This window comes from Opisthorchis viverrini (genome assembly GCF_000715545.1).
Source record: "Opisthorchis viverrini unplaced genomic scaffold opera_v5_146, whole genome shotgun sequence".
Classification (NCBI taxonomy): Eukaryota; Metazoa; Platyhelminthes; class Trematoda; order Opisthorchiida; family Opisthorchiidae; genus Opisthorchis; species Opisthorchis viverrini.
In genome coordinates, this window is record NW_008751801.1 from 642,746 (window position 1) to 666,016 (window position 23,271).

Sequence of the window (23,271 nt, forward strand, 5' to 3'; positions counted from 1 at the left end):
AGAAGCCAGCAACGAGAAAACATGCAGGATCATTTAAGGAGGACCATCTCGATGTCACATATGGAGAGTGGAGTCTCCTTGCAACACTGACGTTCTTGACCAGCTGGGAGGTTTTCGCAATGAGCCCGGGAAACCCACAAGATAACATAGTGGACTCATGATTAGACGACTAGCGTTGAATTTTTTCGTATGTTCGTGCCCTTGTCATGATAGCTTTACAATATGTTTTCCATCAACAAAGACACAGAAGGTACTACTTTTATGTAACTGAAGGTGTTGCAACTGCCCGCTGCTACAGCACAGAATGTCTTGTACACTTTCAACGAATTTGGTGAGGACGTGTGATGGAACACTAGAATGACTGTTCGCCTTCAAGTTCGAATCACAGAACGGTTTACTCCAACCCGTTGTTGTCAGTATGAATCCTGGAGTACTTACAATGTTTTGTTTTATTTCTTGCTGTTTTCATATTTATTGTTCGGATTTTCTAGATTCTCGTTTGGGCTTCCACTTTCTACACTTCATTGGACTGTTTATCAAAGTACGACGCAAGTAACACTGATAGAAGGTTAACCATATGTTCAGCCGTCACCACAAGATGACTTACTTCACGTTTTAATGGCTTTCTTTTAGACAGGATCAAATGTGTCTCCAATAAATGCTGACCAGGCACCGCGATCGGTTGCCAGATCTGAGCAGATAACGGTCTAGCGTCGGAACCGGTAGCCTATCCTGTATATCACGTGGAGACGGAATTGCCTCTTGGCCTTAGTGAACCACAACTTCGGTTTTCCTTTTATGGGACAAATCTATCCATGAGACGACGCGGGAACCAAGGTCCGTCTGCTGGTTCCAACATCGCTCATTCGCACCAGCTGAAATATATAAGATAGGTATGGTGGAACAGCGTTTTCGGATCGCCCCACTGAACAACTTTATTAGCCAGTGAAATCTCACCATACGCTAGAGACATTGCTGATAAAAACCTCAAAATTTCTGAAACCCTCCGCCAGCAGAGTTAGAGGTAAATCAGGAGGGGACAGGTGTGTGTTTAAGATCCAGGTTCTTGTGCGCAAGTTAATTTTCCACGTTTTCCACAAGACGGTGCTCAGTTGCATCAAGATCTCCCGGACACCTTCGATTCACTGTTAAATTGCTGCTTTAAGTCCCTCATTGGATGAATTGATGGAGCCAAGGTACATGAGTTCGATGATTTACTGGATCATCACGTTTCGCATATTGACAAGGACGTCCAAACAGTTGGTGAGTTAGCTGTTGAAGGTCTTGATTTTCAGTCCCACAGTAGATGCAGGGTAAGTTCCATTATTCACCACACATTGGAGTTATTCCAACTTATCATCCGACAAAAAGATCAGTGCATTCAGAGTCACTTAGCCAGGTATGAGCTTTTAATCTGATTTTGGAATTAATCGGACTTAACCAGAGTATCCCTCAAATGCCCCTCCTACTGACTAGTCAGTAAAGATATCAGAGTATCAGCGAAGTGAACAGCCCCGTGGTTGAGTAGGCTTAATGTGGAACTCTGTGGCCTCCTCGTTGTATACCTGGACGCGAGCTCTTACAAATGAGAACTAAACAATAATGAGCTTTACTAGCTTTGAAGAGACCCTCAACTAACAGGATCGCTCACCTCCAGACACTGTTTGGGACGGTTTCGCTATCCTACTCGGTTAAACTCACTGTAGTGTCACGTGCATGCAATGCATGTGCCAAGGCAAATTAGTATCCAACATAAATTAAGAGGTAACATTGGCAATACAGTACATTTAGAGGAACAGACGCCAATCTATCCTGAGAAACCGAGAAGCACTGTACAGCTGTTTCATCCTTATGACAGTTCTATTTGAGCAGTCGTTGCTCGAGGAGCCAGTCAATACGTGCGGTCGCGTGATGTGGATCTCGTGATTGAAGAATGGGCGCCGTTATATCCTATCTGAGTGCGAGTTAATCACACTGTTGATCAGCCACTCGTGGCCGAACGGTTAGCTGTTCAAACTACTAGCTCGGAGGTCGAGGGTTCGAGACCCTCCGGAGTTTCGTTAAATATGCACTACTGATGATTCCCAATAAGGAAGATACAGCTGTACAGTGCTTCTAGGCTTTTCAGCATGGATCGGCTTCACTTACGGGACAAAATCTCCACAAAAATTCCCAAATTTCCTCACACTTACAAAAATTGACGCTTTTAGTCCATTCAGAATGAGGAATAGTCTTAGCCTTAAATATAGCTATTCGTATCATACTGTTGCGGTCAGCCCTGAGATTATTTGTCATATCACGGACATCCTGATTACCTATTGGATTTCAGTGATGCTGTTCCAGTTATTTAAAGGCAGATTAGCTTGTTAACTTTATCGCGGGTTCTGTTGGTACTTTGGATGGTACAGTGGATGGACGATGACCTGCCTGTAGCCCATTCAATATAACGCAGTAAAGACAGGCTGCGTTCAGTCCGCGAATGTGGTGGGCGCCACAATCAATGCACACACAGACCTGACAACTGGGTATGGTAACCAACAGACCAGCAAATCGATGTCTGTTTTATTTGGCTTCTGATTGGCTGGTCGACAATGTGAAATTCTGGAGGCATGTTGTCAAGGCCTGCGGGTATAAAACAGCGCTAACCACTGTCTACTGTGACCATCCTGTGCAATGTCGGAGTACTCGTGGAAGGATACCAACTTGGCTTTGGTCGGTTCAGAAGAAGATAGAAACGTTAAGAGTAAGTGAAAGGGTGATCGTGTTTTGGAGTTGTCATCGGGATTATGTCAATGGATTCACGCCGCCGACGCAGTACGAAACTGGATCTCATCTGCATTGCATTTCTAAAAGCCGAAAAACTTCATGCTAAGTAATGCTGCGTTGTCGCTATGATCTCTAATGAGAGAATATTGCTGACACAATGACATTTAGCAAGCACTTCACAGAAGAGTGTTTAGAACTTGGTGGAACTTCGCTATGAAACGTCATACTCTTGGCAGACTATTCTTACCAACAGGAAGAGAACAGAGTTCTCTGTACCATCTAAAACAGGTCCAAAGAATACGAATACCGGTAGTTAGAACGCTTTTTGCTGGCTAAGTGACGTAGAAGTTTGCATTTGCAGACTTTTATTGAAAAAGTTGCAGTTTACAGTTGGTTTTAGTATACTTTAGGAGTGACAAAAGTTATTCATAACGACTTAAGAGCGTTCAATACACCCAGAACCATTCAGTCCTGGTTATTCACATTTCTCGTTTTCTGACTCGTATGGCCTGTTCTCACCTGACTGAAGTTATCGCTCATATTCACTGGTGACTTCTGTTTCCAGTCAACGTACTCAATCTATGAGTCAGTCGTCTTTACTTCTTATCGCTTGAAATTGATTGACTGAGCAGCGGTCATGGACAAATAGGGTTGCTCAACGATCGGTGCACATGATACCTTATATATAACTGCTGTGAGTATTGTCGAGGATACGTGTATGGAAGTAAACGTATAACCGGTTCTCGCATGGGTTTCTAGCCTGTCCACTACAACGCGGTTCCACAACTAAGCAATACACTTTGAGCCTTCACCCATGTAACCTTTTTTGAAAGTGTGACTTTTCAACTTCCTACTCACGGTGGCAACTGGACAACTTGTGTAAAGTGCCATAGTCTATGAGTTTTTGAGAATTTCTTTCAACTATGAATTTCAGTTTTACTTTTTGGTAAGAAATGGGGAATGAATCCTTAAGTGGGCTCCAATACGTGGTTTCTTGCACATGTTTCTTCCTCACAGACAGATTTACAGCAAAGTAACAATTGCACATCTTCGCTTCTTCTGCAACGTCTTCTGGCATCTTAAGTTGAATGATAGGTTGACTGATTGAACGCGCTTGAGGCCACAAAACAAGCACTAGACACGATCGTCAACATATCTAGTCTGTGTTCAACCCAATCGGTGACATCAAATTTCGGGACAAAAACGGAATTCGCCTAGTTAATATGCAGGTGCCTTCCGCTGCGCTTATAGCTGCAGACTCGATCACAGTCATCCCACACGATTGGCCAAAGCTTGGCCTCTGCGTCCGTTTCTCTAATTGGTTCGTCTAAGATTAATCTCCGTGCGTCTATCCGAAGCTTGTTCACATTGCTCACCGCCGATCAATGTTTATCGCGCACATTTCCCATATTTTGTATGTGGAAGGCGTCGCAGTCATCTTGTAGTGGCCCAGTGATTGGTTCTGGACACCAATTGGGTTACTTCACTTTTCGTATACCGTTAGAGGTTGTTACCGCCACTAAAGAGACCCTGAAAGCAAATAGCAGTAGTATTTTGCCTTCCGGATTTTAAGGTGATTGCTTTCGGTTTCTGTAGAAAAGCAAAAACCTCACTAGGATTCTCCCCTTTTTTCTGATATCAGCGATGTCATTGGCAACTTAACATCAGCGTTCAACACTGATGCCTAACTGCAGCATTTTTCTGACAAGTGACCCACTCAAACAGAGTGGTTTGGATAAATGATCCATGCAGTGTCTTTCTCGAGTGCTGTTTTCCATGCAGAAAATCCCACTTGAACTAAAATACTAAAGCGTTTCTGCTTGTTGACGGGTTTTAGTCGGCTGAGAAAACCATGCGTGTAGCCAATACATGCTTCTGGCCTCAACAGAATAGGAGTCTTTGAACGCCGTGAGCGGAGCACTGTGTTCCGTGGTATGCGTTTCGCAAAAGCAACTGGCGAGCAAGGATACTAAGATCACACTGTACTGCAGTGTGATTCACCTACGTCCTCTCAATAAAATTGGTTGTTGCTGAATAGCGCTGATAATACACAAACGGTCATTTTGTGATTATTTTGTTGATGGACGAAACAACACACTATCTGCGATTGTACACAGTGTTGAGGTGCACTCAAGTACCATACTCACAAGCTAGCTGGGTGACTAAAATCCGAGCTATCAATCTTCGAGTTCTCGCAACCATCCTATTTGTACGTTTTGCGCTTACTCAATAATTTTAATGGAAATGTTAAATTGCAAGTCTTTTTTGCACACAGGATCTATCTGTAAACTATCTGACGCGTTAATCTTGCTTGATTACGTCCGTACTTTGAACCTGTTCAGTTCATCATCATTGCCAATGACAACATCATGGGAAAAAATGGTCCTTCACTGCTGTAGCGTCAACAGTAGTCTGTTTTCTCCTCAGGCTGTTGCATTCTGATGGTGCCACTCGATAGCTAAGATGGCAGGGAGCTATTTGTAACTGTGCTATTTAAGGTTTTACGTGTGGTGTGATACTACGAGTGCGCCCGTGCCTAGATAGGAGGACGATCCACATCCTCGACCCGAGCGCAATTCAGCGGTAGTTAGCTTAAGACCATATATATATATATATATATATATATATATATATATCACGAACCTGGTATGAGAGGCCCCGTGAGTGTCACAAGTATAACCTGAGTATAGTTTTGTGAGTTACGGAAGTGCACAAACCCTCACATTACTGTAAGGTCAGTCTCCTTATGAAGACGTTCAACGTGGAATTTATGACAGTTTACTTTTTAGGTCGACTGCAGAAATCTACCAGAAATAACAAAATGTTAAATAGCAACAGCCCTTCTCTGACCATTTGATTGTAGCGTTCTGGTGAGGTTTCTTAGCCAAGTTTTTGTGATTGCTTCCCATGTATTGAAAAGGTCAGCAGACGACGGTACCTAGTGACACTATCCGATGGTGTGAAAATGGGGGCATCATTCAGTCAGGAGCAGTTCGGTTGTGGATGCAGACGGTTGTTTGGCATTTTCGGGAACTCTGCACTTGGAATGACGTCCTTCAGCCCATTAATTACCACGAACATAAATGTTTCTTTCACTTACTTAGCCGCGGCATAATGCAACCTGAAATATACATATGGGTTGATATACTTTCATGTTATACAGGCCTGAACAGGAGCAATCGAGAAGCAGCAGTGAACCCGAACAGTGAACATCAAAATCATTAGTTCACGCCTTGTTCACTGACATGCTCAGGTTGTTGAATTCACACGCTGGCAAATGAAAAGATAAATCCCCACAAAGATTTTCAACCCCAAACAAAAAGCGACGTAACTCTACCGACAACAATTCCTTAGTAGTCATAGTCAGATTAACCAGTTCCAAAAATGGGAAAAGGGATGGTCGAATTTGCAGCGAAAATCGATGGCTCCTTCTTGGAGTTGTTACGACAACTTTTGAGTAGGTTGAAGCGAAGCCTTGCCAAACTATCGGGGGAATTTGTACTGCGGCATATGCTCAACCAGCGGCACACAACGTAATTTAATATAATACAATATAATATAAGGTGATTATAACAATATAATATAATGGGATGAAGTATAATAAAATATCACAAACAGACAATATAATATAATGTAATATGTTATGATATGTAAAAAATATGCTACAGTTCAATACAATGCAGTATATTACAATATAATACAATGCAGTACAAAGCAATATAATAATATTCCATAATGTAATGCAATACTACGTAATAAAATGATATAAAATTATGAAATCTAATACAGCATAACATAGTGTAAAGCCAACTACTACATTATAATATTATGTTATCTAATATATGATACAAGGTTGTAATTTAGCAACATAAATGTACTTTAGTGGTATAGTGTAACATAATATACTTCATATTATGTATTTACATATTATACATATATACGTCTAACATAATATGATATGATCTTAACGTGAAATGCGATCGCCAGAAGTGGTGCCCGCAATCTTCATTACGTTTCGGGCTGAGTACTTTCAGCTCGATAAGAGTTTAAGAAAGAGCGCTACTGCTTGCATGACTAATGTCACGCGGTGTATTTGGTCCTTGGGACGCCATGCGGCATAACTTCTCTTTTATTGGACGAAAACTTGAAGTGACTTATTAAATGTTGACCAACATGTTCCTTGTCGAAAGCAAACACGGGAAATGCCGTAATGTGTCCATAACATTGGGGGTCGCATTATGTGGTTGCAGGAGTGAGTACGTGAGAGTCAACTTCAGCGACCTATGGGTAGTGACCCTTCCCTTCTGAACGAACCCCTGTTCTATGTGACGAAAAAGGGGGATAGATTGAATTGACTACTTTTGTGCACTGACTTTTTTGTCACAGTCTTTCCTACGTTGCTTATGGAAAGTCAACAATTTGGGCCCCAAAAGTGACCAGGACGCAATTTGTGTATTCTCTAGAGATCGACGATCATCGCTTCACTTTGCATCCGTAAAAGGTTTAGCCGTCACATCCCAGGACTTGTGGCAACCACAACTACTGGCGTTTGTTGTACACAGTTTTTGGTTACTTTTTGAAACACTTTCTTTAGAGGACAGCCGCTACTGGAACCCGAGTTTAATTCCCTGATTTTTAAAGAACAGCAAAGTAATGAAAAGTTTCATAGGCAGGCCCATTTTAAGGTAATGCACGCTGATGCGAGGCTCAGCTAATTCCTCATTAGCTTGGATTAACCCAGCTGAATATATTGATCGACTGTTTTCAATAATGCATCATCCACTTAGACTTTGATGCATGAGAACCAATCTGCTTGTGTTCCATCTGGTGGGTCAAGCTGGTCCGTTCGGTTGACAAAGACATCACACACTGTTTTTATCGGAAGGCTTTTAACTGAAGCTTGACCAGAGGCTGCTTGTTTTTTTAGGTTAAGCAAGCAATGATTGAAACGGCCTCTAATTAGTGGAACGGAATGCAGTTCAGAAGAATCAGCTTACTACTGGAACAGAGTTAATTGGTTAGCCCCTTTTTGGATGCAAGAATGAATAGTCCTGCAAACGGTAATAGACATTCTGCGATACACTGGGTTCCTCTCTCCCCTTTTTAAACCTCTGTTGAACCGTCGAACTTTACAGTTGGTCAGTCACCGGATTCTCTTTGAACTGTAAGACATGCCTTCAGTTATTCGAGACGGTGCCAGTCTTCGAAGGTTTACAGCTGGTAGCTTCACAGTACGTGAAAATTGCATACTATTCACTTAGGTCCGCATAGTTTGTATCTTTCGCTCTTTTCTAAGCACCCACATAACCCCATCTTTCTTTCCACCCATGTTTCGCACTCACAGAAAAGGCAGCTGAAACCGAGCCTGCCTGGAAAGATGTTCTCAGCATCGACTCTACAACTACGTTGGTCTGGCGCATTAACGTGAGTTGCATGGTACTTCGTTATTTTTGTGTGCTAGGAATGCGAGACAATAATCTGTGGTGTCCTGCAAGCGAGAACAAAGTCAACATCTTGACTCGGATATTTGATTTCGTTTTCTACGGAGGTACACCAAAATTGACTACTACACACCATGCGTACAGGTTCTGTTTCTTAACTTTGTCTCGCAGGAACTCTTTTCCTCCTCCCCCCCTCGCTTATGTTCTGATACCCACTCTGTGTTCACAGTTGAGATGCAACTTTCAGCTGACGTGCTCTTCATCAGATCTCTGCGTACTAGTTTGCTGGTTTTACCGCCATTTCACTGGACATGTTGGGCACCGTCAAAGTTTGGAAAGGAAATGATTATCCTAAAGTTGTTTCATGCCAAAAACATAACTGATGGGCTAACCAGGGTATCCGCCCGCTCAGGTATATCAAACTCCTGTGAGCCATTGTCAGACGGGTCTGCAACAGGTCTTGAGTAGACATGATCCACTGCACTTCTTTCGCTGGATTGGGATAAACATATATGCGTCGTTATTTCACTTCCTTATCCTTGGCTCTGCACTCAGTTACTTCGTCCAAGATGAATATCTGTCATCCATAGTGAACACAAACGATTACAATGCTAGTTTAACACGATCATGAAATAGACAAACGCAACAGTGGAACAACATTTACCGTTTTTACTATCAAGCGCAATACAAATCGATAGTCAGGAATGAAACATCAGATGTTATTTTATCCAGTACTTTCCATCTGTGAAAGTGGATACGACGCCTCCCCCCCCCAATGGTTTAGTAGCCAGGTCAAACTTTGAATAACAGCCCAAAAAGTAGTATGTTGCGGACTAATGAAGTAATCTGGATTCTTTGAGAGCAGAGCAACAAAAAGCCACTGGGGGAAATCCTGAGTTCAGCAGTCCTTAGTGCTCCGATCTTAGGCTTTAGTCGAAATCAGATTCGTTTATCACGTTCTGAAAACAAACTTGAGTACGCTTTTTGACCGAAGAAAGGGTTCTAATCACGTGTTTAACCAGTGTTTGCATGGTTTGTACGTGCGTCAAAATGAACTGGCTCGTTTCTGATCTACCGCATGTTGTAATCAACATATGGGAGAAATCATTAAATGGTTTTTGATGAAATCTGTGCATCGGACTTAATAAAACTTACGGTCTCCGTTAGACCATTCACTGACTTCAGGATTCTCAGTCCTCCATTCTCTTCATTCTCCGGACAACGTAGTGCTCAATAAATTTGTTTCACCGGTTCCTGGTGACGCTTCCTCAATCCCTTTATTCTAGAAACTATAGGTGCGAGAGTAATCTCCGGCATTTACCATCAAGTTGTGTTCGACCCGTTGGATACCCGTTGTCAACTTTCCCATATCTTGTTCGTTTTGAATAAAATCTTCTTACTTACACTGCTCTGGAGTAGAAATCATCCTTGAGGAAGTTCTCAGGGGTACTGTGTAAGTAGACAATATCACACAACCTGGTTCAGGTCACATCCAACGACGAAGTACAACAATTCTGAATAGGGTCGTCGCCCGGTTAGACATGGTCCCATCACTTTCAAAGTGTAAACCGAGTTTAGTGACGGGATAGAGACAATTGACAGATTCGCCTGCCGTGGTAGTCGCATCACGCTGGACGCATCAATTCTAACCAGATGAATGCTACGCTTCTCCAACTTGGCACGTCCGAATCAGATGTGGCACTAAGCTGTCGATAAAAGCCAGGGCACACAACGCGTCCGGTGTTGCTCTACAGGCTCTTAAACCGTCGCAGCTGTGTATTAAAGGCACGCGAGCATTGCTAGGTTTTTTTTCACCAGCATTGTCATCGAAGAGTTGTACGTACATCATGTGAACATTTAGTGTTGAAGTGCAACGAATGGCTTATGATATCAAATTAAACGCTTTTCCAACCATTGATTTAATTCGGGTGCTCATAGGATTGGTATTGCTATGCAGGACGATCGGTAGTCCAGCTGTGGTCAGTCATATGAGCAATCTAAGTAAGGGATGATCTGGGGAAGAGGCACGTTGACGTCTATGTGGCATGCGTAACTCGCCAAATTAGTGATTGGATTTACTCATCCGCATTGTGGCGCCACCTTACAAGCGGCATTGTGGTATCAAATCTTATGCACCTACGAATTCCCTTAATTCTGTGTGGTCTGCAGCCACCTGATTCGGTGGGCCGATCCACCAAAAAGCACGTTTGAGGATAGTGACTGTCGAAGTAAACTGAGCTGAAACAGATTGCTAGATTCTTACTAGTTTATGAGTTAGTTCGTGAAAAATGAGCAAATTTTGGCTTGTGTTCCGAGCCACAAGTGCGCAGTTGTCACAAGCGACTTGTCTGGTGAGCAGAGTCTTGATTTTTTTGTAGCACCTGGCAAGTTTCTTGAGCTCAGCATATTTAACACGAAGCTATCCGATGTTAATGCGTTTGATTTATCCACTTCTGTTTACCAGCAATTCAAAGTTGAGGAGGTGAAGAAAGAAACCTTTGGCAAGTTTTTCAGTGGCGATTCCTACATCGTGTTACATACTGAGAAGACTGGAAATCAACTGCTCTATGATGTGCATTTTTGGATTGGCAAGGATAGTACACAGGTAACTCTGTGTGTGAAAGGTGTATTCACATGCGCATACTTGTTCGTTTGCAGAGTAATCGTTAGACTCTCTTCTCTGGAGTAGTTGTTGACCGTGTTATATTAACGGCTTTATTGTTCGCAACAAATATGACTCCGTTTTCTAACGTGTTTAACCTTATGAACGCCTCTCGTCTCATTTCCATTTCCGACGTTTACTGCGAGTTCGGGATTTAGTTGCGGACACCCTGGCGGGTATTCGATGGAGATGCTCACATGAAAACTCACAATCTTGTGCTGTTTTTTTTTAAAGTCTGAGTGACCGCATTTTTAGGGATTTGTTCTCTTAATAATCGATAGTCCATTCAGACGTGGTAATTTAGGCACATGCAGCATCGTCTAACGGTGTAATGGTAGAGCAATCTCCTTGCATATTAACCGTCTAGATTTGAATTCCTGGCATAATCAAGGACTGAAGGAGACTGTGCTGGGAAACCATACTTGTTGTGCATTTCCTCAACCCATGGTGTGGACAAACTAGACTGATCGCGTTTTCTGAGGGACGTGTCGTCCGAACCACCATGTTGTAACGGGCTTGGTGACGTCGGGCTGTATTCGCCTTGGTTTTAAATGTTCACCGATTGTTTTAACTAGGAGGCATTGTATAATACTGTTCCGTGTGATAAGCAACTAGCTTGCATTCACCCACATCCAAATCTTACCGTCTAGCTCTCTGATGCCTTTATCTTCACAGGATGAATATGCAACAGCCGCTTATAAGACAGTTGAGCTGGACACTCTGCTGGATGACAAGGCGGTACAACACCGTGAAGTAGATGGTTTCGAATCGGATGAGTTCAAGTCTTACTTCCCAGTCCTGGAGTAAGTGCTATCGATAGCCTTGGTATTTTTGTCAGCAAAACGCAAAAATTTTTCTTCTTGCATATTGTCTATTCGAGGTGATGGGGCACAATGTTCAGCAACGCCCCCTTTGATATCACCATGTTATGCAACCCATCGAAGCAAAATCCTGACACTGTTGATTTTTAACAACCTCTCTGATATGCTTTTCTGATGTTCTCATCTGCACACTCTTGACGCTAAGCCCGCATTTTGACGAAAACATCGCAGCATGCATGAAGGCGTCCACTGCATTTTAACGCTCTCACAGTTTGGTGTGAAATATTTCATCTGTGTGGTCATCGCTTCCATCAAACTGAAAATTTCACCCACAACAATTGTGGATTCTTCCGATGTTATGCGTTATCCTTTCAAGGGTTATTCCAAAACAAAATGGAATTGATTTTGGGCTCATTTTCTGCGGAGCTGCGTAAGTGCACTGGCGTCGAAGCTTCGTTGCAGCCGAGTAGTTTTGTTCGAAATGACCCTACACATGTACGTTACGTTAAACCGATTTCTGAAATTGTCAAGTGAACGGATGCACGCTGTTAGGTACTTCCTTGATGTCCGATATCGGGTACGTCTCATGTAGATGAGAAGGACCAGAGTCTTTGACGTGTGCACTATGATGACAAGTGATGACGCTTTCCGATCAATAGTCTTTAGGTGGAATTTTCGCTCGCTAAACTATGTTTGCACACTGAACTAGTTAATGAGATTCAATAATGGTTACCGCAAAATAGGCTACCCTTACAGTCGGTATTACAGCTGACCACTTTTGCACACTGAAATATGGCCCAGTTTTGTACTCAACAACACGTGCACAGTATTGCTGGCAAATTAAGCGGTGTAACTTATTCGTATGAAGGTGACTGCGGGATTTGTAGAATTCGCGCTCATACCACTGTCGTTTGAACAGTTGTCCTCCTGTCCAGGCACGATCATTCTGATGGACCCACATTAAAAGGGGAGAAGAATCGGATTCGAGTTTCGCTTTTTTTTGGAGTTATATTCTTGGCCTTGTAAGCCCCGCAAAAGAGTGAAGACTCCTTCAGGCAAACATGTTCTAACACGGCTACGGCGCAGATGACTCATCTACTTGATACTGAAGTGTGTATCTTAGTCGCGCTTGTTAGTACCATCCTGGTAACAAACAAACCAAGGTCTAAATAAAACTTCTCAGTTTTGTCTTGAGACGGATAAATCCGAACTGATGAGAAAAGGGTCCTTTGCTAGAATGTCCAATCCTGAAACAAGGTGAACTAAGATTAGCGGATGTTTATTGGTTGTTTTTGTTTTTCACCAGTGGAGCTTGGCTTGAAGGCTTCGTGCTGAGAAAATCCACTGTCCGATGAGATTGCTTCTTGTGGAGAGATCCTTCTCATACTTTTTGCCTTTAATACATATGTGTCATCCAATAATTGTACAAACTCTGAAGGGACTATATTATTTGGGTTCCCCCAGCAGCGAGATTTTCTAAAGCGTACATAAGCTTGACACAGGTTGAAGGCAACAGAATGTGCTACGGACCGGAGATCAACTCGTTTTTTAGGGTATGCTGACGTTATTCCGTATGTAACACTCCCAACGGGTCAAAAGGGATTCCATTTCACTCTCTGTTATACAAAACTCTAGGATTTCATGCTCTGTTCCATGTTCTCGGCTTTTCATAATGTGACAGTGATGTGACCTGGGTTGACCTGGGTTCAACTTTTCTTCGCTCTTGAATTAGGAAGCTGGCTGGTGGCTATGCAACCGGGTTCAGAGAACGAAAACCGGAAGAACTGCCCAAACGTCTATTACTCTGTCACGGTCTGGATCGTCGTCACGTGGAGCTGACCGAGGTTACCTTTTCTAGGAAGTCTCTCAATTCAAATGATGTGTTCATTCTGGACTTGGGAACCAAGGCATATCAATGGAATGGTCAGAATGCGAGCAAAGACGAACGTTTTAAGGTGAACTGAGTTGATGCTCTGATTTTGACTGCGCATCCATCACTTTTCCATATTTGTCGCATCGATAAGAGAATCAAAATCTAACTCCCAATAATCTAGCATAGACACAGTCAGTTGATGTGGGTTACATGCTCATTTTGACGAAATACAGGAACGCAGACATTTGTAGGGTTCAAACAATATCAAATGTAACCACATTTATCCAGCCGCCAAAACGAGCTTCGTTACATAACCGAGCGACAAGGCTAAGTCAAAACGTCTGTTTGATCACACTTGTTTGTGTTCAGTTACCAGTCCAATAAAACCTATTTGTGTCACTCTCCGATGTCGCCGAACACCTTTGAAACACCTGACGAATCCGGGCAGCCAGGCTAAACCAATCACTCTAGGCAAAGCACACCTCTCGGCAGTCATGTGGTCGGACATTTTCAAGCTTTCGTCAAAACACTTTTCATAGGACCCTAGAAATCAAAATTAGTAATTCAATCTGCCCACCTATTCTGGAACTGACCTGCTCCCACAAAACGCGATAATTTTTGTTCTTTTAACTGTCAACATCTAGTAACTCTTTTACCGAGTTCTGATGGAACCGTTTAATACTGTCCAAACTTTCCAACTTTCTTATTGTGTCACTTTTTTTTAGAAATCACCTCATTTTCATTGAAGAAACTGGTCGAATGATAGAGAAATTAAGTATGAATTATTTTCTTAACTGAAAATACTACTCATAAGGTGGCTGAAAACTTCCAAAGCCCACTACCGGTGTGTTGACCTTCTTGAAGCTCATCGGGTGCGTACAACACCTGGGCTCCCGTCAACCCTATTTTTCACTCGATCAGTAAACTACGCAGTGTCGAATTACATACGTTCGCGAATTCGATTTGCTAATTAAGTCTATATACGACGTGCAGCTTGATTTATTGGGTGTGCCAATCAAAGTAATCATTTTGTGTATCTCTGCATTTCAGGCGAGTGAGTTTATGCAAGCTCTCGAATCGCAGCGAATGGGACGCTGTCCGACGGTGGTTGTAGATGAATCTGACAGAGAAGGAACGGTAAATATCATTTGATGCTCTTTCATGCTCTTTATATCCGGACGAGGCTTCGGCAGCGGTATTCTGCATGTCCAATCACATCTACCTGACCAATTAAACTTATTTAGAGTTCATATTAGCCCGTTCATTCCAACAAGCCTTTTCAACCGTACGAAGAAACTTGCACTCCTATCGCACGGTCAGCACAGAATACTCAAAGACCACATCAAAAGTCGATCCTAAGTGGAGTCACTTCTTGAGCAAAGATCGCGCCAGTGTTGTCTTCTGACGTCAAATTTGGCTTCTTGAGAAAACATGTTCGCTTAGCAGCAGTTTATATGATATAGAAAGCTCTCTACTGAGATTTTACTTCGAGGTCTTTTGCCGAACTCATGCAAACACCTTCAGAAAGATTATCCCTTACTAGGAGCAACACTTAACAGGGCTTCTTTCAACAACTGGGCACCTGGAAGAGATCACTCTCAAAAAGTGGTGTATTCTACTAGTTTTTTTGTAAAATTACATCTTATCAGCGAGTGGTGGGTACCCTTCACTCAAGAAAGCAGCAAGTAAAGGAATAGTAATTACTGATAACAAGTTGTCCCGAATCCTACAAACCAGAACTCCTGAGTGCATGACAACCGCTGGCTCCTTAATTAGTCTTAGACTGATTTACTTGTTTCTGGGTTGAGCGACAGCTATGCGCTGTCAGCGGATGCTGTAACTGAACAGTATGCAGTGGAAAAAGGACGTCGTGAGGTGTTCGACAATAAGTTCTATACGAATAGCTTTACAAGTATTTACTTGTGGAGAGCTGGCTCCTTTATTGTATTTTTCCGATTGTTTCCATAACACACTGTTAAAGATCGATAAGTGAGCTCCAAAGTAAAAAAGTGGGGAGCTCGAAGTCAGCCTCAGCAGCACTGAATAGTGCTGCAACAGTTGAATTTTGTGGCTTATTCACTAGACCTTTTCTGCTTATGGAGCGGCCTCGGCCAACCTTATTTAAATCATGCTCTGTCACGACTCGTTCTGCCTGACGAAGCAAACCCGTGAACTTAAAAGTGGTCACAGGCAGATAAAGAACAAGACGTTGTTCCAGAGCATCATCTGCTGTGTAACGAACAGCTCTTTGTGCTTCCGAGTCACAGATTTCCCAAGAAGAGGTAAGTTGTTTAACTGTTATTGGTGCTTGCTAGCTAGGGTGTATTAACTGCCTCACTAATCCATGTATTTTCCCTTGTGTGATTTGCAGCCAACGAAGGTGCCCCCGTTCTCTAATACCTTATTCTGCTTGTCATCAGGACATCTTTGGAATTGATTTTTTCTTCATCATCTCTTATCTAGAACGAATTTCTTTCATACTTGCCCGACGAGCCGGTCCACGAAAAACCGAAACAAGAAACTGAAAAGAAGGCTATCTACAGGTAGGCCAGGTGCCATAATGTGCACACCTGCTTAAATCCAAGTTACGGGTACCGAAGTTCGTGTCATTCTGAGGCCTGTCCAAACAAGTTAGATTTTTTTGCTCAGCCCGCAGATGTCAATTTTGCGTCCAGGGTTGCAGAGCACAAACATTCGGTATTAGATCTCGAGAATTAGGGAGATGAAAAACAGCTGGTTTACAGTCGTACGTGTTTTAATCGAACCACCAGTGGATTAAAATTGAACTAAACCTGGGGACCTGCGTGTTGATAGGGGTGTACAAAGTAAAACTGAACCTACACGCACAAACAAGTTTGACGTGATGTGTCGTAGATATATCGAGTGAGAGAAGACTGAAAAGAACACAGTTATACAAAGGAACCGCATCAGTTTTAGAGAGAACCATGTATAATCATTGACATGGATTATTTCCCAGGTTGTGGCCTCTACCTGCTGTGCAGTATATCGAACAGGTGCACATCGGACACACTCTGGCTTGGTTGCCTTATCGGTCGGACAGTAAATACAGATATGATATTCTTTAGTGATTAGAGAGTTTCATCACACTTGGTGACCAAATCCTCCACATGATTGGCTGGTTCTCCTAATGATTTGTTTTGCGCTTCTGGATTCCATGCGTGGCAGTTTTACACTGCGAGACATTCCCGTCAGGTGTGTCTTTATTCTGATTTAGGGGAATCACAGTCACCTGTAAAAGGCAAAAGGGGTAGCAGTGAATTGCCGTTGAATATCGGAACAGTTCCAATGGAATTACTTCAGGGGATGTGCCCAGATAGCAAGCACAGTTTGCTACGTCACAACAGCGTCCGCTCAAAGTGGTGAGAACGCACCTGTCGGCACAGTCAGCAGCAATAGGCTCAGTTGGTACTATATGGGAAGAATTTGATACCAGTCGGCTGACGGCCTTACTTTACAGTACTCCAAGAGTGTTCCCGAAAAGTGCGCTTCTGAGGCGAGGGGAAAGTTGTTCGATTCGAAATTTATTCTCATTACAAAATGGAATGTCTCTCAAAGGTAGTGCCTCCAACGAAAAAGCAACCTAGTTCTTGTGGTGCATTTTCCGCTCCATACTCAAAATTGCGGCTTCACCTGCTGAGCTAAGACAACGCCAATGGGTTCCATTCAGCAACTGGTGATTTATGTACCATGGGTGCCATTGGATCAATTTGGGAGCACAGTTTTAAGTAGGGCCCAACAGTTCAACTGTTGGCGACAGCAATCATCCAGCTAATGGAACTGGTACTGTTGGACGCTGCACTGTTTGTTGAAACACCTTATTGCGTGCACTTCATACGATGAAGTGAACATGAAGCAGACATGTCTTTTGGCACTACACAAGATGACATTGTAAAGTGCGGGTTTCATTAGGCTTAGAGTGTATTGCAAATACAATCCTCCTGCTATAAGCTTTCGATGACGTGTCTGCGTGTCCAGTTCTATAAGACATACAAAATAGCCCGCAGATGTGTCTCAGCATGTTTCAGAAGTCTCTCCAACAAGCGTGTGATCCCAAAAACAGGTCAAGTTGCGTAGGGATCAAGGAGGAGTTTGACAACTTCGCAGGATGATAGAACCAGGAGTAGCCTGTTTTGGAAAGTGCACACAACCGAGCAAAAGCACATTTTAAGTTTGTTTGTTTATTTCTTGAGTGATTCGCTTTATACTTCAAGGGATAAGTGCAAGTATCGTCAAATTCACGCAATAAGGCAATCGTTGAAAACAGTGAAAATGTCGATCATCCCTCACTCAACACAACATACAGTCTTATTCGTGGTCAGTTAGTGAATTAACTCCTTCGTTCGCATTTCATTCATATCGGTTGATGTTTATTCCAACTATTTGAAGAGTGCTAATACAATGTCTTACAAAAAGAGTGCTCCCAAGAAGAGCGCGAGTCTGACCGGTTTCGAGGATCCATTCGCTTTCTTGGAGATGGAACTGGTAATAAGTTCATTCATTTTCTGGTATTACTTCTTACTAGCGTGGTCTAGAGTGAGAGAGAAAATCGCCATAATTCACCTCGAAAATTGGTCTTCGGTTCGAGCTGATAGGTGGTCTCCTCAGGGTCCTATAAACAAAAGCTCCAAGGGGTAATCCAAGAGCGACCTTCCTTGATGGGGTCAATAGAGCTACAGCTTTTATGCTGTCATAGACGGGTATCACGATGGCATGGGTTTGCAGTACTATCCACACAAATGACCTCGTTCTACAACTACACACATAGTTTCGTGTATTTTCTGGGTACTTCACACCGTTGGGAAAATTTGCGTCTGAAAACAGATTATTTCGGGGGAAGGGGGGCTGGAAGGACACAACACCAGCCCCCTTACTGACATGGCTGCGCGAATTCCAGGCAATTGCCTACCAGCTGCGCTCTGGTAAGCAAACTTGGATTGACGTGTTACGTCTATTCGAGCACATGTCATTTGGTGTCGCTTTTACTACCTTGCACGAATAGGAACTTGAGTTTCTTTAAATGACCACCTTTAAGAGATACATTGAGAGTTAACCACTGACACTGAGGCAGCTCTATCCTGTAGTTTGCGCCTAATGTATCATTTATGGATGACAGTTTTTCACTTCATACTGAGAAATAAAGCAGAGGTTACTGGACATAATCTGTCCAACATTTTCGGTAGATAACTTCAAGCCGTTTATGTAGACGGTCTCGTTTTGGTTTTTCAGGCTTTCTGACGAATCGGGTCAACTCAAGGTTACTCTGGTGTGCGAAAACAACTTGCCACGCGGAGCACTTACTCATGATGACGCTTACTTCATCGATAATGGCAATACCCTGTTTGTCTACATTGGAACTAAGTGCTCCAAAACCGAAAAGCTGAATGCTTTGGCTCATGCCCACGTAAGAGATGCTGGTTATGTTCATGTGCATGCTCCAGAGAATGTATCCCACTTACCGGGGGAAACTTTCTCACGTGTTGATCGTTATTGTGCACACTAGTATTCCTTTTTTACAGGTGATCGGGTGTTTTCCTCCCTCTGGTTGTCTTATCCACCTAACGGAACAATTGACGTATGGCAACACAAAGCGTTTGTTTATCGTAGAAGCTGAATAGCAGATGTGGCCGAAGGACACGGCCTGCGGTGGTACCGCGCGACTTGCTAAGGGATGGAGGAAGGACACTATGGGTTGGCATCCATGTCTGGATTTGCTTGTCCCATCGAACTACTCTGATGGACTCTCGATCACAACAGGCAGTGGTTTGTGTTGAGCAACCAACTGAACTCCCCTTATCAGGCGTATGCCCTGGGGTAAACAGGAGGGGGCAGTTTTAGGACCAGAAGCGTGTCCAACTGGTGGCTCATAATTGTCCAGTAATGGGAGGACAGTTAAACAGCTCAGGCCAGTTCAGTTTATGCAGAAGGCGGTCTGGTCGCCTGCACCACTTACAACAGGCAACAGGCTGGTTGGTTGTTGCTCTGTACTCAGAGCTTGATAGTTGGATTGCAAGCGTTTCATCACCAATCGCGGTGAAATCGTCAGTGCAAAGTTCACTGGGTAAATTCCTTCTTTTCTTTCTGTGCTCGTATAGTTTCTGAACAGTATCTTGTAACGCTAAAGTGATAAGTTGCTCCCGAGGTGGCTTTCGCCTGATTTGGTTGGTCAGCTTGGAATCTGGGTTGCGTTGTGACCTCAGTTCCCTGCACCTGGTTGGTTGGCTTGCTGAAGCTGGCCACCATTTGTCTTGGTCTCTGCCATGATGGTCGTAGAGTGTCATCTCTAGCACCGACTTAGACGTAACACTCCAAAAGGTGGTATTGGGGTGAACCTGTTTTAAATGTGTGCATCAACTACGAAAGGCAAATAGCGGTAAAACGGCACATAGATTGCCACGATGCGATAAAATACAACGAGTGCGAGAGAAATTTCAGATGGCAATGAAACCAAACGGACAGCCCGACAATCCCAATCAGAAGCTGTCAGTGACGAACTATTTAAGGTTGGTGTCTGTTGAGGAAGTGCATACACGCAATCAGGTGTACTGGTCTGATGAGAGCTGGTACACTGTACTAGCGCGCACTGTCCAATAACAGCCCGATTATTCAGCCCATTGAATAGATTACAAGTGAATTACTGATGAGATTACGCTTGGACGAAAGCCTGTGGCTGAATGGACACGATTGCATAAAAATGTAACCATAAAGTGATTCTCGAATAACTTGGGTATGCCTTAGGTATTGGATTGTTGCACTGACAAAATGTACATAGTGCCTGGCTAACAAAGCTGGCATACATCACAGAATCCCTGTCCTTCCCTATCTTCATCTTTTGAAGTCTCATCTGAAAGTAGGAATAAAATCAGTATTCAGTGAAAAAAGAGATTCAGTCGTAACGGATAGGCTGTCGCATTAAATGTGCCAGCAAGCTGTACCACGACTTAAATGGCAAAGCGAATTCCAACTGGCCATTCACCTTTCATTGATTGGTTGCTTGTTGGGATGTATGAGCTGTCTGCTGTGTAGCACAGTACCATCAGATTTGATAAGCACTGAGACGTACCGTTGATAGCATGACCAATGTGGAAGAACAAGTTCCATTAATGTGGGAGCTTTTTTGGAAACGTGGAGACCATTGGTTGTTGGTCTGTTCGCCGAGCTTGGTAATTGGATTACAAACATTTCATCACCAACCGAGGTGACATCGTCAGTGCAGGATTGAGTGGGTGAATTCCTCCTCTTCTGTCTGTGATTATATAGCTTCTAAACAGTATCTGGTAGTTCTGGGAACGGTCGTCGTTTGATTGGTCTCCTGTCAATATGCCGTGGTCTCAATCTCCTGTGTCTGGTTGGTTCGTTGAGTGCATTCGATTCGGCAGCTCTGTATGTGGTTGTCATGCTGTGATTCGGTCGTTTCCTTCTTGCTTTGTGGGGTGAGTTTTGCTCATTTGATTGGCCTTCTGTTTTTCGTGATTGTCTTCCTTTGAAACCACGTGAGATTCACAGAAGACCGATCAAACTACACGACGACCGTTCCCAGAACTACCAGATACTGTTTAGAAGCTATATAATCACAGACAGAAGAGGAGGAATTCACCCACTCAATCCTGCACTGACGATGTCACCTCGATTGGTGATGAAAGGTTTGCAATCCAACTGCCAAGCTCGGCGAACAGACCAACAACCAAACAACGCACTCGAGCTACCTACATTCCACAACATTGCTAACGTGGAGACCATAGCAGCTTTGGTGCGCTAAACAGACGAGCATTACATCCACTAGAACTCAGGGAAACTCGAGTCGTGATGCAGCAGGATAATTACGGTGCCGTACGAAACACCGACGTATTTCTCGAACGTGGACGGAGTTGCAATCTGTTATCTGCCGCATCAATAAACAGAATGAAAGCGGTCAGAGGGAAGGGAATGGTTATAGCAACCACTATGCAGTATCGGAGACCAGAAGTGTCTTTCAGACGTGGATAAGATGTCCACTGGATTTTATACGCTTGAGGCTATATTTTTCAGAGGCAAGGATTGAATAAGAAAACCAGTTGCGCTTTACTCGTGGACCTGAAGCCAAAGGGAGATTCGCCATGATACAAGCGTTGTGATTTCCTGCGTACCCCACTTGTTTGATCCTAACGGCGGTGTGTGTCCTGTATCTAGTCGGTATGCTCCGCTCCCACAATACGGATATTCAGACCACACGTCAGTGGCCACAAAGCTTCGACGCCAGACGAACTATCACGTGTGAGGGACTCGTAACAGACACAGGCCGCAAGATTTTGATAGGCTTATTTCCCTTTTTGTTCATCAAAACTTTCACTGCTAGGCGGTTTTATCTTCCTGTTACGACTGGTATAACCCTAACCTAACAAATATCTCTTCGATAGACGTGAATGCTGATTCATTGTCGCAGGTGGGTTTGTGACCAACCAATGTCGAGAGTATCCAGTCAACCAGACACATCTGTCTGGCTTAAATTATTTCGTAATAAATAACGGAAAATCGCTCCGCTTTCTATTCATTGTAGGAGTACCTCAAAGGCACCAAGCATCCTTTAATCCCAATCACCGTGGTATCTGAGGGTCGCCAATCAAAAGAATTGGACAAGGTTCTCGAATGAAAACGTCTGGAGTCGTGGAAATCCATGAAGCAGCCTCACATCGCTTTGCTTAAACCACTGCTTGCGTGTGCCTTATCGAACTGTTCTCACGTAAAGTCTTCTTTTGGTTTCATTCTTTCAACTGACTTACGTTATTATCCGATAGAAATAAATATGCTCTTGAGTCTGTGAGCAAAACTTTTGAGAGTGGTCGTTGAGTCTCCAATGACTAATGAATCTACCGTCAAAACCAAATAAGTTTGCAAACGAGTGTATTCCTCGAGTTCAATTAGAACGACGAGAGCTCGGGGACTGTGCCTACATGATGAATTCCAGGAAAGGCGAAGCAGTGTTCCTTCACTACAAGAACCATCGTGGGCTTGGTACTCGAGGAATCCGGTAGGTTGAGGCAGATCTGCCACGAACTGCAAAAGGTGATATAGTAAAATACGATGTATAGCACGATATCGTACATAGTGATAAAGGTAGATACCACAGAAAACAGAGAACCTGGCAACTCAAACCAGAGATGTCCAGCGGCAAACTGCATGAGGTTCCTACAGATTTGGGCGGAGGCACCTTCCGAGATGACGCGAGGGTTTTGTTTATAGGGTTAACAAGATTTGAGACGTACGCTCACTTGGAAGCATATCTCTGATAACTCGAAAGTTAAAAACGTAGGGTGTAAGAAATTCGGTCTGGCTACAGTGTAGGATATCGACTATTCTGTCTATCACCTCCGGCATTGAAAATCCATCATTCTGCTGGTGGATAACCTTTAACAAACGGATAATTACACAACATTAAGGAGGATATTAGCAAAAATAGGCCGAAGACGATTAGGGGATCCAAGAATAACGAAACATGACTCAGAGAATGACTGACTCTCAGGTCAGGGGGATTTCTATCGATTTTCTTCGAATCAACGCGCGTTTGAGAATAACGAATCAACATTCTGACCCCCCAAGAAACGACACCTGCTAGTTGCTGGTTGTGAAACAAATACATTCAAACGAATTTGATCGCGAAGCCCAAAAACATGGAGGATATCTTTCATCCACAGCCTAAGGATATCAGCTCGA

At 43.3% G+C, this 23,271-nt stretch overlaps 1 protein-coding gene across 1 annotated transcript; it reads left to right on the top strand.

The window, feature by feature from the left end:
- Nucleotides 1-2,634: 2,634 nt before the first annotated feature.
- On the top strand, nucleotides 2,635-22,542 carry T265_06747 (hypothetical protein; the record flags this gene model as incomplete). The annotated part of the gene is made up of 9 exons (XM_009172092.1): nucleotides 2,635-2,743; nucleotides 8,111-8,190; nucleotides 10,672-10,812; nucleotides 11,545-11,672; nucleotides 13,423-13,645; nucleotides 14,614-14,700; nucleotides 16,027-16,106; nucleotides 18,811-19,060; nucleotides 22,118-22,542. The coding sequence occupies 9 exons, from the start codon at nucleotides 2,674-2,676 to the stop codon at nucleotides 22,208-22,210; spliced, it is 1,152 nt and encodes a 383-aa protein (XP_009170356.1).
- Between the last annotated feature and the right edge of the window lie 729 nt (nucleotides 22,543-23,271).